This window comes from Lichenostomus cassidix, chromosome 1Aa (assembly GCF_008360975.1).
Source record: "Lichenostomus cassidix isolate B80296 chromosome 1Aa, HeHo_3.0, whole genome shotgun sequence".
Lineage (NCBI taxonomy): Eukaryota > Metazoa > Chordata > Aves > Passeriformes > Meliphagidae > Lichenostomus > Lichenostomus cassidix.
In genome coordinates, this window is record NC_139480.1 from 52,368,941 (window position 1) to 52,386,779 (window position 17,839).

Sequence of the window (17,839 nt, forward strand, 5' to 3'; positions counted from 1 at the left end):
TCCCACCACCAGAGAAAGGAGAGCCCACCAGTTCACTGAAAAACATTTCCATTGGCTAAAAAGCAGTGTTTTAATTATTCTGTTAGCAGCTCTCAGACATTTCTCCTTGCCCCAAAATATAAAATGTGAATATGAAGTATAAAGCTGATACAAAGAAAATGAACAGGGCACGAGACAGTCATTACAGTGTTTGATTTCTTTCCTGAGGTACAGGGCCAGACACATTGCATACTTTTCTGTAATGGGTTTTGTTAAAAAATTTATTTATTTTTATTTCAGCCTGTAGTAATGCAGTACATTTAGATGATTACATTAATTAATGCTACCACTAAATGAAACACCAGTTTTCATTTGTGAGTGCAGCACTGTTAGCTGTCAGTGTAGGAGGCATTTGCACCATAGACTGACAAAAGGGTCTGAATGTATTTACAGTCAGAGACATCTTTGTCTTCTGCATTTGAGTATATTTTCCAGGTGGTCAATTAATCACTGGAAGTTGAAACCATGATAAACCCAGTGTGGAAGGGCCTCTTCTGAAAAAAGAGTAATCACACCTAGATGATGACGATGTCATCCTTTTTTGGAATTATGGCTGCACTAAAAAATATTTGAGTTTGAAAGGACTTCATTAGATACACCCCACTGCAAATCCTGGGGTGATGGGTTTTCTTGGTTAATTTGCTAGGAAAGAAAACACTGCAACTTCGATCTGATTCCCTCCACCAACACTGGTCACAGTTGACTGTAGGGTACTGAATCTGGAACTGAAAAAAATTCAAGAGAGTAAGTAGCATAATGTGACCGAGATAATTTATCATCAGGCAATGGCACACTACTTATATTTATTCTGAAACACTTCTGAAAGAAGAATTTTATGGAAGTCGCCTTATTTCTTCATTGCAGCAGAGTAATTGTGTGGTCTGATACTGCTGTCAAAACACAGAAGCTGCACAATGTTTTCAAAGGAAATAACACTTAACACATCAGCATGGACTTAGCTAATTAAAGCCATGCACAGAGCTGAGTGGCAGGCACCAGTTTGGGCTGAGGCTTTACATTCTCCACCAGGGCTGCAAAAGTTCCACCCAAAAAGGTAAATCTTAGACATCCAAAATACCTTGTGTTGTGTTTACTTTCACCCTAAAAATGTTCAAACACAAATGCCCTCATTCTGGACAAGTTTCCTGGGGTTTTCTGTTTGGGTTGTTACAGGTGATTGGAAGCACCAAGATTAATGTGTGAGCAGTGACTGACAAGGCACTTTAAGACTGGAAACCCTTTAATAAGAACTGATTTCATTCAAAACCATAGGAAAGCAAGGAGTTATCAAAAGGACCTTGAGGGAACCATTGCTGCCTCCTCCTCCTCCTCTGTACAACGGGCACGTGTCTTCAAAAGAAGAATGCTTCTGGATTCTGGCAAAGCATTGCATTACAAATGATTCAGAGGAAGTTCTTCTTGATGGGACCCCAATTGCTGGCACCTTTAAGAACCTCACTTGCTACCGTGGAAGAGATAAAAGTGGAAGAGTATAAACAATTTGAAACAGTGCATTTGATAGAACATTGCTTGAGTAAAAACTACTTTGAAAGAAATAATTCCCATTGTGGTTTTGATTATACTTATTATTTACTTTATTAAATTGTTTCCACTTTTAAAATGTGTAAGTTTTGCTCATGTTCTACACTGTCCATTAAGATGAAGAATAAAACCAGACTGATCAGTTTTGCCTTTGGAACTCCTGAATCAGTTGCCAACACAATATTTTTATGTTTAAATTGCGAACAGTATGGGGTGAAATTTTAATCCAAACCAGTAAAATTTTAAAATCAAAATCTTAAAACTGTTTCTGGAAGCATTTCTCTTCATACTGGATTTTGACACAGAGAACAGAACCAGTATTTTATGCCTACATTATGCAACCACATTACATTCTGAGAATGGAATTATTCAGAGGGAGCGGTATTTCTCCAAAGAACGACTGATGAACTGAAAAGAAAACCCTGGTGCTGTTACACTTCTCTCCCATCAGGCAAATACATAGAACAGATCAAAATGTTTTGTCCAAAGGCTGGGAAGCGCCCCAGTGACTCCCAACTGTCTGTAAAGATGTTATACTTCAGGAAGAGACGCTGCTCCAAGCTGGAAGACAGAGTAATATTCCTACTCAGGATATAGACTCCATCGTTGTGGAGAGTGCAAGTCAAGTTAAGGCCGGATTTGGACGAGTTCTCATTGAGGTAGAGCCATTCTTTGGTGGCAATGTTGTAAGACTGCACAGTCAGCACGTCCTCGCTGGGGCTGGATCTCTGGTTTGGTCCAAGGTCCAGGATACAGCCCCCCACCAGGTAGATGGTCTCCTCCACAGACAGCATCTGCTGCTTGCGGACGTGCACGTCGCACAGCTCCAAGTTGGTCCAGGAATCAGAAGTGGGACAGTACTGCAGGATGCTCATGTTCCTGCCTGATTCAGAGAGGAGACATTTACAAACAGGTAATTCTATCAGCTGGCACTCGTGGGAGAGTGCTTCTCTTCCCTACAAAGTGTGCCAGCCTTTAGTGCAGATTGGTCACACAGCGCAGTGCAAAAGCAGGGCGAGCCAGGGGAGACACGGGGATCACTGACAACTGCAGCTCTTTGCCCTTGACAGTAAACTTTGAATGTTCTGTTCCTTGGCATGGACAGAAAAATTATGCTACTTCTGGCACATTACATGATATAAATTGTCTGGGCATGCACATTTTAGCAGAATAATCCCTGCCTTTTAACTTATTTTGTCTCTGATTGATATATAAGGATTTTCTTACTAAGAGGGAAATGGGTAAATATTCTCCTCTCCAGAAGTGGTCACAGATGAATCAAACTATCATGAAGACAGTATGCTTCATTAATGGCTGTCAAGTGGTGATTTATCATCCAAGCTTAACTTTGATACTTTAGGTTTCATTCCATAAATTGAAGTTTTGTGGAATAAAATTCATAAAGCTGGTTACATTTCAGCACAGGGCTTGCATGACCCAAGGGCCCTTTATAAAGAGAGAAACACACATTGTCAAAATCATCTAAAAACCAGGAACTCTGTGCTCTGCCATCAGACAGAGGCTCAGGAAGAAGCTGAAATCATCTCCATAATTCACTTACAACTCGGTGCATGTGTTTGCAGTAGTGTTATTCTACAAATTGTTACAGTGCCACCCTGATTTATGGTGCAGCAAAGACCCTGGCTTCACTAAAGGCTTCACTAAATTATCACAGAATGCACAGGACTCAGTAAATTCAGTTCTAGTCTCTGGAGACCTGAGCTCAAATCCAACCTCAAGTGACAAGCAGGAACAGGTTTGCAGACTCCAGACGGGTCTTTTATTAAATCTGCTCCATGTTACCAGTCTGTCCTGCACGATGACTTCCAGATGAGCCCCCAGGGGAAGAGCAGACAGGGACATACTGACCAGTTCTGTAAGGGCACAGGTATAAATAGCCAGAAATATAACTGGATTGTCATGAATGAAGTGCATCAGTGGCAGGAGCAGGGAGGTGCTCCTCTAGCATTTGCACTCTGATTATTTTCATGTTCTGCAATGTTCTGTGAATCTGCAGCTCTACATATAGATGACCTTTGTCTACAAACAACATATCATTCTCTGACTCATTAAGGGGAGGAGAAGTCTCAATTAAGTTTTTATAACTATCTATAGCTGTAAACTTCCCCTGGAAAAAGTGCTATTTGAGAGCAGATGTATGAAATACAAATCCATTGCAACGTGGCCCTCACATGCTCAGTCCACAGCCTGGGTCTTTTATATCCACTGAAACAACAAAAAAAAAACCAAAAACCCAAAACAAAACCCACAATACAGAACATGAAACTTATAGTGCCTGACACAGAATTTCTATTAGGATCTAGGTTCACAAGTGAGAGCTGCAAACTCAAGGGATGGACTTTATTCAAGAAATGTCATTATAATTTAAAGTGGGAAATTCCAGGTCCTGCCATCTTTTGGAAAGTGCAGTCTCAGCAGAAAGCTCTAAACAAATTTATAAAATACCCTATAAAACCTACCAAAACTGAGGTATATACAGAAATACCAAAAAATACTAAAAACAATATAAAAGCTATTACTTACTGTATGTGTTTTATATAGTGAATGTAGCAAACCAGCAAATAAACCTTAGTGTTTCTCAGATCTTTAGGCCTTAACAATTTCTCACAGCTGCATAATTTGGAAGAAAAATCACCAGTGTGATTGTGGCAATTCTGGTTTCTAAGTCTGCTACCTTTCCTAAGCCAATGTGTCACAGAAAAAACTGATCCTAGACCCTTGGTCAGGAAATTATTTATAACAAGCACAGGCATTTGTTGTCCTCAGTAATCCTGGGTTTAAACAGAAACCTAAATGTGCTAGTTATCCACTGCTCACAATTTTGTATTGTTTTACTGCCCTCTTTCCATTGAAAAAAGCTTTTAGGAAAAGACCTAGGAGAAGACAGAGGTTTGGAGGGCAGCAGCAGTCCCCTGAAGTGTGGAGGAAGCCAGAGGTAACTCACTGCCTTCCTTCAGCTGAACCCACAAGTCGCAAGTACTGAGTAAGAAGCCTGGCACAGGGCAGCACCCCTGACTGCACATGCCTTGTTAAGGTGTTTTGAAGGAATGGGATCTGCACTAGCAATGTGCTCACCTTCCCCTTTATGACACCAGGAGTAGGCAGCCTGATGAAAGAGCAGCAGAAGCATCAGAAAAGGAGCTTGCGAAGTGCAGAGGGTGTAGGAGAAAAGCTGGTCCTCCCATAATTGTGTAGTGCCCTTAAGCAAATCAGAGGTTTTTCTCCTTACCTCTTCTTTCTCTAGATAAAAATGACAACCCCCTAACTCTGGTCTCTAGAAACAAGTCTTCCCATTAATCTATTTCAACCCCTTATCCTCGTTCTCTTGTCTCATAGGCTGTTTCCTTTTGGATCTGACTTCTCAGCATGACAAGTGTTTTATGTCAGACATCTCTGACTCCCAGTGTTGGACATGAGGGAGCAAAACAGCCCCAACAGACCCTGCAGTGGGGATGAGCAGAGCACTGGGACTGCAGCTCTCCCTATAGACACAAGCACATTTTCCTCAGAGGAGCCACCAGGCTCTGGGTCACAATGGTCTGGACAAAATGTGTTTGAGGGTTTTCAATACCCTGAAGGGTGGCAGCATGTCTTTTATAAACTTTAAAATGATTCAGAGCTCAAATCTGCTCAGACACTAGAAGGGACAGCTTGTTCTAATGTCAGTTTAGCTTTGCTTGCAGTGCTGTCTGTAAAAGCTAATCTGTCTTCTAATTTCATTCCCTGTTTGAAAATAAAACCCCTAAAACAACTGTGGTCAACTGAAGTGGGCAAAGGCCAAATTCCAACTAATTAAATACTGGTAAATACTGAACATTTGACATGTTTTAAAAATTGAATTCTAAAGTTCTGAGAAAATAGTCTTCCTTCCAAACAATGGCACTACATACTTAAGGAATGAACTAATGGGAGCTCCTTTTAACTGAACTTCTTTGCCCACTGGATAAGAAAGAAAAGTAATTGTCAGAAGAGAATGAAACTTCAAATCCTTCCCTCTCTATAGTGTCCTCAGAAAACTGGGTAAAGAAATGAAATAAGCTAAAAGTGTTGGTTCTTGCTTAAGCCTTTGATTATTATAGGTATAGCTTGAATTTGTCTGTAAAACACTGAAATACTGTAAGGAAAAGACCATGACATCTATTAATACCTGAGAAATACTAATGAAGGGAGATATTTTCTATGCATTTTTATTTCTGACAGTCTAAACTAGGTATTTTAAAAGTAAACAAAGCATATCTGTTGAAGCATCTCTGTACTATGTGATCAAAATCTAAAAAAACAGGTAGTGGCTAAGTTAGGTGCTGAAGTACCCATCAGTTGGTTCTCTTCAAATAACAGAGCCCCAGGGCCACATAGGCACTGGAAAAAAGAATATAAATACCTGCTTCTTCCCTGACAGAGCTATTTTTTTTTGTTTTATTTGTCAGTTATTTTCTACCAGCAATTTATTTCTATGTGTTTTAATGAGCATTATGCTGCCTTCTACAGGAGTTCGAAAGCTTTCCTGAAAAAAGGAGAAAATTATCTGGGCCTTGGAACCAATCAGGTAAAAAACAAACAAGAAACAACAGCAAACTTGTTACCTCGTGCAGTGTATCCTCCAATAACATAGATCTTGCCCTTGCATTCACAAGCTGAGAATTCTGCAAGAGGGTTTGGCATGGATGCCACAAAATTCCACCAGTCATTTTCTGGGTTGTAGCACTCCACGTTGGAAAGGGACTGGCCACCGATGGCATAGAGCTTTCCACTGACAGCCAGGAGCTTGAAGTTGGATCTGAAAGAACAGATTGCAGCACTGAAATGAGTTGAATCCAAGAACAGAAATACACAGGGCAGAAAGTTCTTCCTATCCAGGCTCTGACACACTCACCATCACTCACACATTGCACCATCACTTCATGTACTTGCACCATCTGAACTCTTCTGTGCAAGGCCAAAATTCTGTAACTACATTGTAATTACTCAGGAGAGTAACCAGTGACATTCCGGATGTTATTGATGGTGCTGCTGAGACTGAGGAATATTTTATATTGTATTTCAATCTGTGCCAGTTCAGCTGTAAATGTTCAGCTAACCAACGTGCTCAGTAGATGGCTCGTTTTTATTAGGCTTTTAGTAAAGGTACCATTAGCAGAGAAAAGTGGATTACATGGACACAGAGCTAGGGATATTATTTCAGTTAAAATGGCAAAAATTTTAGACAAGACTTGATGGATGTCTAAGAATGCATACTTGTCTTAGGCTGTATTACGGAATCTCTTTAATAAGCCTAATATAAAAGCAATTTAAAGTGGAACACATTGAACCATGTTCTGCAAAAAAGGAAGAGAGAATCTTCTGTACCTTATTCAGCATTAAACTACTAAATACATCCTCTGAAGCAAGATCTATCAGTAAATTATGTTCTACCCATAGCTGAACAAAAATTACATTGCACTCCATGAGCAAGGACCTGGTCATTTATTTCTTATTCTGTTCCATTACACTTTCAAAAGTCACATATGGCCAAGGGGAACTTTCTAACTCCTGAAGCATGAGGAGTCTCCTACCTCACACTCTAAAGGTAACACAGCCAGAAACAAACAGTCTACAGGTATCAAAGGTGCAAGTCTGGAGGAAGAAACTGGAGGATGTGAAGAACTCTTGTACGCTCAGCTCTTCCTTCCAACCAGGGAAGCTGGTCTAATAAAGGATGAGCTCTTCCTCTCCCCAGGAACAGTCTCAATGCCTAGAAAGGCTGTTCCTTCTCTACAGCTGAGCCAATTGAGATTTTACCATGAGTATCCCAATTAACTGGATGTGTGGCAGTCCCTGGAGTGCACCAGCGCAGCACAAAGCCAAACAGGGAAATGTGTTATGTCTGCAAAACTGAAGGGATGTTTCAGACCCACACTGGCCTGCTGGGCAGCAAATGGAGTTCCACTCTGCAGGAATCCAGCATTCAAAACTTAACTGCTAAGTACTTTTGCAGAGTTTTGTCTGGATAAAATGAATCCTGCCTAGCGGCAGACTGCCCTGCAACTCCTTTTTATTAAATATATTTGGAAAAAGAATTTGTTTCCAGATTGAATCAGTTTGTTCTTGTCATCCTGATATAGCTTTGGAAACGAAAATGCTCCTTTGAAGGAATTAATTGCTTTTTATTCTTTTTTTTTCCCCCCTGACATTTACGATTAGGTCAGTCTGTTCATATTCCCTCAACAGCAATTATGTTTTCCATTTTAGAGAATCCAGAATAACATGGTAATCAATAGAAGGTATGAAATGAGGATAACTACTCGCAAATCATTATGATTTTCAAAGCAATATACCTGTTGTAAAAGTTAGGACAGGAAAAAAAAATTCCACAAAATAAAAAAGAGGCAAAACCACAGGGAAAATTATCTATTGAAATACAAACGGCACAACTTTCAGCTTTAAATATGCTAAAGGGAGGCCACAAACTGTTGTGTTAGTCATTTAACCACTTCCAAACACTTGTCAAAATGGATGATATTCAGTGGAGGTATCTCAGACTTATGAATTTCATTAACAATAAGGTTCACTTTACTCAAAAGTAGCTGCAAGTATCCATCAGCACACTATACGAAAGTTCAGACAATGGCTCAATATGCTATGAAAAGCTTCTGCCATTCACCTCTCCATGCCAATAACAGCAGGTGTTTTTATGGAGAGTGAACATTAGGAAATATTTAGTGCATTTTTATACTCTTCTAATGTGTTGGAGCAGCTGGAAACAAGGAAAGCAAACACTGAGCAGGGAGCCAGCTCTCCACAACCAACAACTGTTCCATGGACTACAGCCTGGAAACAGCAGGGCTGAATCCATCCGATTCAACCACGGTAGAACTCCACTTGCACCTGTGACTTGTCTAAACCTGAGGGATCAGGTTCTTTCCAAAAACCAGGCTGAGTGGGTCCTTTCCTGTTGGGACAAGGTGAGGTATGAGCTGCCTTCTGTTGCCCCCATTCACTCTGAACAGAAGCCCAAGAACACCAGCAAGTGGGAACTGTGGGGTTTCACCGTCCCTCAAAATTCATTCTTCACTCCATAAAGTGCAAAGCACTATGTGTGCAAAGGCAGGAAAATGTAATGCATGAATGAAAAAGACCTGGAAGTCAGAGAGGCTTTCTGAACACAAGGCAACACTCCACAACTTCCCTAAACCCCCAGAGGGCTGTGGATTGTGTTAGGTGTATGCGCAGGAGGCCATGATGGCAGTGGCTATACAGGACCAGCAAACATGGTTTTTGTTCACTGACAATCTCACGTAGTGTACAACAAAAAAGAGTCAGCCCAGATACCAGAGAGGACTTTCTGAGCAGAGGGGTGGCTAAACATGAGAACAAGACATGTGGGAGGAAGGTCCCAATGTAGGTTGGAATCTACATTGCTGGAGGATTTCAAGAGCAAGTTAAATGTGTATTTGCAAGGTAGCCTTGGTCCTGCTGCAGAGCACGAGCCTTGGCCTAACCAATATGTTGTTTACTCCTGCCAAATGATCAACTTTAACCTTAGCATTTCTCAAAAATCAGATGACTTCTTTATTCTAGAATTAAAGCACTTACAGCAGAGACAAGGCATCATGAAAGCACAGTCAAGAAGCAATTCCAAAGCATTTGACATATTTTCAAAGAGTTACTTTTTTCCTTTTTTTTTTATATTTAATACATGAGTCTGCAGAGTACACTGCATCCAACATTTAGCTTTGGACATGTGTGATACATTTGTGATAAGTAAGGTATGGATAGTTCTGACTTAAGAATTTTTGAAGTCTATTTTCTTCCAGCACAGAAGAATTTTGAGTGAAAAAAAAGTAAAAAAATCCAGAAAGAGAAGGTGTCCTACACAAGTAGCATTGCCCATAAGTATCATCTCCTCTACTCCCATAAAAGTCCTCAGATTGGCAGCATTTCAGGCACAGATTGCTCACAAAAATCATGTTCCACATGCATGTGTATAATTCCAGCCAGGGGCCTCCATGGGTCTTCCAAGCCTGGCAGATTCCTACCTGCCATGAGTAGGAAGGTTCTGAAGGAAAATAAAAGTGGAATATACAGCTCTAGCTGGCACATGCAGTAGAAATCCTAGGAGTATATTATGTTCGAATAGCAAATTTCAAATGATAGTGTTCATTTAAAAAAAAAAAAAAAGGTTTGGAAAGGTATTCAAGGACATTACTGCAGGAGTCCTGTATGCACTTGGTTACCTTCTTGACCCCAAAGACCACAAGTGGTCTAAGGAAACACATAGAGCTGCTTCGATTAAAAAGTTCAGGTCATTCTCTGCAGACACCATTCCATGTACAGCAACACCTCCAGAATGAAAACTTCTAGAAACTATGATCTGCTGTGAACTATTTGTGACCAGCACTAGATTTAGCACTCAGACGACCAGAAATTCCATGCTCAGTCACAGGCTTCCTCTGTGAGCCTGAACAAATAATTTTATCTCCCTTGTGTATGCATAAATAGGGAATAACACTTCCTCAGACTCCTGGGGGCATCACAAGAATAATATACAGGAGTTGCCTGCTGTGAACAAGTTTGAAACTAAAGTAATAAGACCTCTACCCAAACTAGAATGGCTGCTAAACATTCGGTTTATCTGGTGTCTTTTGTCTTCTACTTAGAAGTAAGTTAGGACTAGATCAGCTATACATGTGCAGAGAATCTCAGCATCCTAGGATTCTGTATTACAACAATGGAAATAATCAAGGATGAAAATATCATAGAATTGAAAAGGTTTGTTTAGGGCAGAAAACTCTCATGTGAACAGTAGAGCAGCACAATTGTATCCATAACTCCTCAGCCTTCCCTCGAGGCCAACACATGCAGTCACTCATGCAGGACAAATCCAGATCCTCTGTTGTCTGAAATCAAACCAACTTCAATGGAAACTAGAGCCCTCCCTGAAGGTATGTCAAATTTCATCCATGGGATGTAATTATATCAGCTGACATAAATTCATTTGCCAGACAGTCACATGGCTGTAATTCCTAAGTAGAAGGCTGGGCAACCACCCTGCTTATTTTACTACAGCATAACAAACTAAACATGCAATGCAAAGTGAACTGCAGCTCTAATTGCAGCACAGATGTGCAGCAGACAGGCATCAGCATTGGTCATGTTGCATGCAAACCTCTCATGGTAAAAACATAGACACAGGCTATTCCTTCCTGTGTTCTGGCCACAAAACACCAAGCAGGTCATCAGGGAGCTGAAACGTTATGTCAGATAGAAAAAAATAACAATTAGCAATTGCAAAGCCGAGACTTCATGAAGCTGGTAAAATCAGAAACATGTTTTGTGAAGCAGTCAGCTGAGTTTCCATGAAAAAAGTTCCCCTGATTACTCAGAGAGCAACATTCTCACTTCTACTTTGCAGGTGTAATTCTGGGTACTTTTTGGCCTGCAATAACTACCAGGAAATGTAAGACCAGAGATTATTCAAAAAAATATCCATCTGCATGCTGATTTCTGCAGTGAATGGCCAATGTGAAAGTCTATTCTACGGAACACCTTTCTGTTGCCTATGATGGGTTTGATGATTAAGTTGGTATGGCAATGCCATTGAAAACAGTAATATTAGGAGAAAATATCCATGTGTTTATTTCAAGTATAAGGATTACGCATCTAGGAAAAAAAAAGGGCAAGTGTGGAGGAAAAAATAAAGGGCAAGTGTGGAGGAAAAAATAAAGGGCAAGTGTGGAAGGAAAAATTACCCAGAGTTTGAATACACAACTGTAAAGTGCAAACAGGGCCTTGGAAAAGTATTTTTTGGAAATCCATGCTGCAGAGTCATCCCACTTATGTGTGATGTACACATCACACGAACAGAAGCTCGTAACTTGATCAAGGTGGGACTTGTGTGATTGATTTTCATATGAGACACTGTGGGCTGACCCCATCCTCCTTTTCTAGCGAGGCCAAGTGCTCCCAACCCTTTCCACACAGGTCCTGCTGTCAAATGAAGTCAGCTAAAACATCTCAGCTCCCCAGACACCTCAGGGAATTCTGCTCTAGGCTCAGCCTGTAACAAACAGGTCTGTAAAAGAAGGTGTTTGCAGTGTTTAAAAGCTAAACACACATTTTACAGATTAAACTTTTCCCAAAATTGTTCCAAGCAGTCAGAAATAGTGAGAAAAATGGTTTCAGATCGGTTGGGATGACTGACGCAGAAGTGATTATTTCAGTAAAATTCTCACATCAATACAGGAAGTGGGAAAAAAAAGATGAAATGGGAAACACTCAATTTTAGATCTACCCTTTGTGAGAGGCTTTAGGTGGCAAAAGCTAAATAGAGACAGAAATAGAGACTGCAGTTTGACTACCCAGATCCAAAGCATTTATGCCAATGGTTTGGGTCTCTGCATGCTCTTTCAATTTACTGGATAGAGAAAAGGATTTCCACTTTCCAGTAAATTTTGGCCTCCTTCCTTTTTTTTCTTTTTCACAGAGAGAGAAGATAACATTCAAAACACTGTTGCTAAAATGGAAACAAAGAGGAAGTTCATGCTGGAAACAAACCTAGTTTATTTCAGTGAAATGAAAGCCTTTGTTTTTATATCTCCAAAGCGTGGTTAAGGTAGAGCAGCCACAACCTTGGCCAGGGAGAAGGCCTCTCTTCTTGGGTCCTCCTCAAGGCTAGCTCTCTATTCCTCTTTCTTGTGTAAGAAGAAATTACACAAGTGTTTCTGACTACAAACTAAAACATCAATGTCTAAGAAACACTTCAAAAAGATAAAGGAAAAAAGAAAAATTGTCAAAATGACAAATGATGCCGGGATCCAAATATTCCCATCAAGTGAGAAATTTCTCACCATCTTCCTGATGTTTTCCTGATGAGTATTTCACTGAAGTGCAGGCGTACAAAACATTCAGCTTTTTATGAAAATACAAACCACTGGATAACTGCTCCAATTAAATTTTTTCGGCCATCTCCAGCTCTGGTATAGCCTATACTTCCCTACAAAGAGCAGGAAAACTTGTCGCTTACTGCACTGGAATTACAATACACCCCAAAGACAGCAGGAAAGGCACTTTCTCACTGGGTTTGCTTGGTGGTTCAGAGCACAGACAGGCCTGCATCACGTCCCTAGGGCTGAGCCAACGCCATGGCAGCGAACAGCATCTATCTCAACAGCAGCCAGGCACACACGTGTGCCCCAGGGAGCAGGGGTTACCTCTTCTGGTTCATCGAGGCCAGCTGGCTCCACTCGTTCAGGCACGGGTTGTAGCAGTGCGCGGCCGAGATCTCCTGGCTGGTGATGCGGTAGCCGCCCACGATGAACAGGTAATTGTCCAGCGTGGCCGAGCCGTAGCCGCGGACGCTCACCAGGTCCGGCGGCAGGTTGTTGGCCAGGGGCAGCCAGCGCTGCGCCTCCTCGTCGTACCTGAGCATGGCCCAGGGCGCGTCCCCCGGCGGGTGGCATGCGGCGGGCAGCGCCGGGGGACAGGCGCCCATGAAGTCCCCGAGCAGCACGAGGGTGGCCGTGCCCCTCATGCGCCGCTCCCGCAGCTGCTGCTGCAGCGCCGGGGGCAGCAGGAGGTGCGGGCGGGCGTCGGGCCTGCGCAGCACCTGGTGGTAGTGAGCGGCCATGAAGTCCAGGCAGGCGTCGTGCAGGTCCTGCAGGCCGTACACCTCGGCCAGGCGGTGCAGCTCGAAGCAGTTGCCCAGCCGCACCTGCGACAGCAGCAGGCGCAGCAGGGGCGTGACCTGCAGGTAGGACGCGGCCTCCACCAGCTCCTCCAGCAGCGGGGGCTCCTCGTCGCCGCCCTCCTCCTGCTCCAGCCTGGCCAGGCAGGACGTGTTGATGAAGTCCAGCACCAGCTCCAGCCCCAGGGCGCTCAGCCCCCCGCGCAGCAGCTGCTCCTCCTGGCCCTGCCCTGCCTCCCGCATTCCCGAGCGGTAGAGCGCTCGGAAATAGTCGCTCTGCTCGATCAGCTTCCTCTTGCACACGGGGTAGCACTTGTCCCCCAGCCGGATCTGCACCACCTCCTCGCCGGCACCGGCCTCATCCCCTGCTTCCCCTTCCCCCTCCTCTTCCTCCTCCTGCCGCCGCCGCCGCTCGGCCAGGGACATGGCACACCGCGGGCCTGGCCGAGCCTCAGCCCGGCCGGAGCCGCCGCGCCGGCTCCTCCTCCGCTGCCGGGATGGGACGGGACGGGCCGCGGCGGGAGGGGCGGAGCGGGCCCGGGATGCCGGGAGGCGCTGCCGCCGCTCCGGCCCTGCGAGGAGTCACAAGGGGAAGGGAGGAAAAAAACCAAACCCGCACGCAGAGAGGAAAGAGAAAAAAAGCCCGAAAAAGGCAATGTTGAGCGCTCCGGCGCTGCCCGCCGGGGGGGCCGCCAGGGCATCCCCGGCCCAGCCCGGGTGGGTGTCAGGGACACGGTGGAAAGGCCGGTGCCTGGCTCCAGGGGCAGCCCAGAGGCGCAGCGATCCCCCCTGGTGCTCCCCTCTCCCGATTTGGGCCGGGATCGCAGCTCCAGCCGCAGCGCTAGCCCCTTGCCATAAATGTACCGCTGCATCCCTGGCGAGGGAAAACATTCCGGAGCCACACAGCCAGGAAAAAAGCACCGTATTGTCAGCTTCTCGTTTGCCCCGTGAAGACACTGCATAGCCTGTTCTGCTGCTCTATCTTTTCTACTTAAACTAAGTTCCTGGAATCTCATGAGAGTGAGCTACCAGGGTCCTGAATTTGTTTGACACGAACAAGGAAAGAGCAAATTAACAACTGAATGTCTTGAGCAAGGGTAAAATGACAGTATTGCTGTTTGCCTTGTTATTTTCTTCAAACACAATGACAGTCCTTTTTTAAAAAAAACCCTACCACTACCACCTCCTGGAACAGGTGAGAAGTCTGCCATGCCTGTATTCCTGTATGATGATACTTAATATAAAGATGTTCAAAAGATACTTTATATTTTTTATCTTTATAAAGATGTTTCCTGCGGGTATTGAAGACTATAGAAAATCTTTCCCTTTAGCAGTAGTGTGACTCATCTCCAGTTAGTGCAGATTGCTTAGTTTTCAGACAACTCCCTGTTTTCACTGCTCAGAAGGGATCTTTCCCCCCCACTAATAAAACATTTCAGTGGTATTTGTTGGGGGGGGGCAGTTCCCCTCTCTTTTAAAGAAGACAGGATTGTTTACTTTTTAGCCTTTCCTCTGTGAAATGATCTTTGCTGTAGCCCACAGAGATGACACAAACGTCAATCTCAGTTACAGGTGTTCTTTTCTGCTGGCTTTTGTAAAAGCATTTTTTGAGGTGAGGTAGATTTCTGCACATTTTTGTTTTCCACCTCATTCCAAAGCATCTTCATCATCTTGCTTTTGAAGGGTCCATTTCATGTTCTGAAATCCTTTTATACAGGATCTTTACCAGCCCCAAAGAGGTCTTTTCAGCTGCCTCGGTCACCATCACCTCCCACCTTCTCTTTCCTACTGTGTGTCACAGCTTGCTTGGTTTGTGTTCCTCGTTTGTTCTTCCCAATTTTTAAATTAATATTCGAATTCCACTTTCCTGTCTTTTGTTCTTGATGAAGCACCACAACATTTGGCTTTTTGAGTTTCTTACACCTAATTGAAGCTTAAGTATGAGCAGTGGGCTCTTTTCTTCTCTGCTTCAGGTTAATCCTTCAAAAGATAACACACAACAAGTGTCTCACCACTTCAGTAGGGGTGCAACCCTTAATTTCTTCTTCTCCTTTAATTCCCATAGGCAGACATTTCAAGCAATTGTAATCATGAATACTCCCAAGGAAAACAGAGATCTCATGTTTGGCGTGGCCAGGAAGTTGCCCTGCTGGAATACAGCAGGATTGCCATCTCTAGACATCTATTTTGTAGTCTATTGTGTTTCATGGATTTGTAAGCTAGCTCTTAATTGGTGAGTGCTTTTTTCCATGTAGTCAGTTATGGTAAGTTCATCCTCAAAGTGTTGACACCACAGCCTGGATAGATGGAATATTTCTTCTCTGGCTATGTGTTGCCAGATGTGCCTGCACCTGCCACTCTGCCTGGGATTTTCTTTCTTCCTCACAGTCCACAAGGTTTGTTAATGGGCTGGATCAGTTCTGGCATGTACTAATAAGTGTTTTATTCCTGCCAGCAAACTTTCCAGGGCAGTGACTGCCACAGCTTTCACCAGGAGCTCTCACGAGCCCAAGGTGTCAGCAGTACTGAGTGGCCACTTTTGCAAAAAGCCTGTTTCCTTACCCAGTTGTTTTTACTGGGCTATTGTCATCTCTCTGTGCTTTACCCATGCTCAGGGCCGGGCACTTGTGCTAAGCCAGAGTGTGCTGACAGGGCAGGTCCCTTGTTTTTTATTACACTCATCAGTTAGCCTGTGTGATGTGCATACAGAATCCTTACACTGCAAATGCACCAAGGCAAGGACTACTCGTTTGTTCCATTTTTGTGGAGGTAATTTCATCTTTTAGTCTTCCAGTCTACTGCTATACTTCTTTATTCTAAGATCAATAATAAATGCTATTATACTGGAATCAAAGGAAAGGCTTTGCTGTTTTACTGGCAATCACCTTGGTTGAATCTTAAGTGAGTAAGAAATGAATTTTGCAGAACTCTAGTTCTAGTGCTACAAAGTCAAAATCTGTAGTTCAGAGCCATAAAAGATTTGCATGATCTTTGAAACAAATATGAAGGACCATCTCTCATCCTTCAAGATGCTGAAGCATCAAACATGAAAACAATCATGGTAGATGTCAAATGAATTTATTATAAAAGAACATGCCCAGAAGAATAAAACACACAGAAAGGAAGACAAGGGCAACTCTGCTCAGCTTTTCAATACCTGTCTTTTAGACTTTGGCTTCTGGGGCAAAATCTTCAAGCTGTTTTAGACAGCTCAAGTCTCTCTTTACTGTACCTGAGAGACAAACTGGTACCAAGGAAAAGGGTTCCCAAGTGCCAACAAAGGGACTGCAAAGACACGAGAGAGTGTCAGGAAGGACTCTCTTGCTCCAGGGTTGAGTTGGATGTTTGAGCTACATAATTTTTTCCTGTGTCTGGTGCCTGAACTATTTTCTTGTAATTAATGTCTGAATTACTTCCAAGGCTGAAGAGAGATCACTCTTTAAAAAAAAAAAAAAGACATAGAAATGGAAGAAGTTTTTTCATACAGCTACTCCATTGTAATAGACCATTCAACCATGATACAGAAAATCTGAGCCTTTCTCTGCCTGGGCACACATTTCTATGGCCCTCTGGCTTTCCCAACATAGCAAAAGCAAGGAATCACAGCGAGTCAGGAGGAGTGACTGCTACAAGACAAAGGCAAGGAAAGTAAAGCATAGAGACACTGGATAATACTTGAGAACCAGAGAGTAACACCGACCTGAATGCTCCGAGAGAAAGACCACACTGAGTGAAAAAAAACAATGGAAAAATTGAATTCCTTTCAGCCTTATTAGTTTAAAGTGTGAACTGGAACCGAATCTGGGGATATTTAAAATATCAATGCTATCTAATATAAAGCACCACATTCTGCTCTCTGAGACACCAGGGAATTGTCCTGCACTGCCACAGAGCTGTGCATTGAGTAATAGTGGAATTACTCAATATAGGAATTGGTCTTTTGGAAAGGATTTGCCAAATGGTGCCATGGTTCAGTGTTTTTCCTGTCACAGGATACTAAGTAAGCATCTATGGAACATAGGAATTATCCTGCAGTATTTCAGCATTAAAAATATGCATGTTCTAAAGGATCTTGGCATTTCTGAGAGGAACTGACCAGAGCATAATTTTACTTCAACTGAACTCTGTCATTTGTGATGGATGACCTGCTAAATAAAGGTAATTTCTCTTTTCAGATTTGCAGCCAAACAAAGCACTTCTTACCCAGTGCCATTAGCAATGCTATTCCAAAAAAAAAAAAAAAAAAAAAGAAAAAAAAGAAAAGAAAAGAAAAGAAAGAAAGCAAGCACTCTTATTTCTAATAGCACTTGTTTAGACTTTATTCCCTAATATTTTTCTGGGGTTTTTTTCTGCTTTTAATGTGCTGATTAATTTATTCCCTGCAATAAAAGTATGTTGCAGCACTAATGAAAAGATACTTGAAGTGGCTTTTTTTTTTGAAAGCAGATTATTTATTATCAAGTACTTACACCTGAGTGATTAACACTAAAGTGCATGCTCCTGAGCTCTCTCTGGACAGCAAAAAGGCTGTCCCAAGAGTCTGTGTGTGGTGGGCATTCCCTGTGGATCATGAGC

The 17,839-nt window shown here is 42.8% G+C and overlaps 1 protein-coding gene across 1 annotated transcript; it reads right to left on the bottom strand.

Annotated features, from left to right (window-relative positions):
- Positions 1 to 246: 246 nt before the first annotated feature.
- On the bottom strand, positions 247 to 13,878 carry KLHL42 (kelch like family member 42). The gene is made up of 3 exons (XM_085048967.1): positions 12,792 to 13,878; positions 6,186 to 6,379; positions 247 to 2,464 (listed from the first exon to the last, which is right to left on the bottom strand). Exons 1-3 carry the CDS (start codon positions 13,688 to 13,690, stop codon positions 2,013 to 2,015), a joined length of 1,545 nt encoding a protein of 514 aa, XP_084905093.1. The 5' UTR covers positions 13,691 to 13,878; the 3' UTR covers positions 247 to 2,012.
- Positions 13,879 to 17,839: the final 3,961 nt, after the last annotated feature.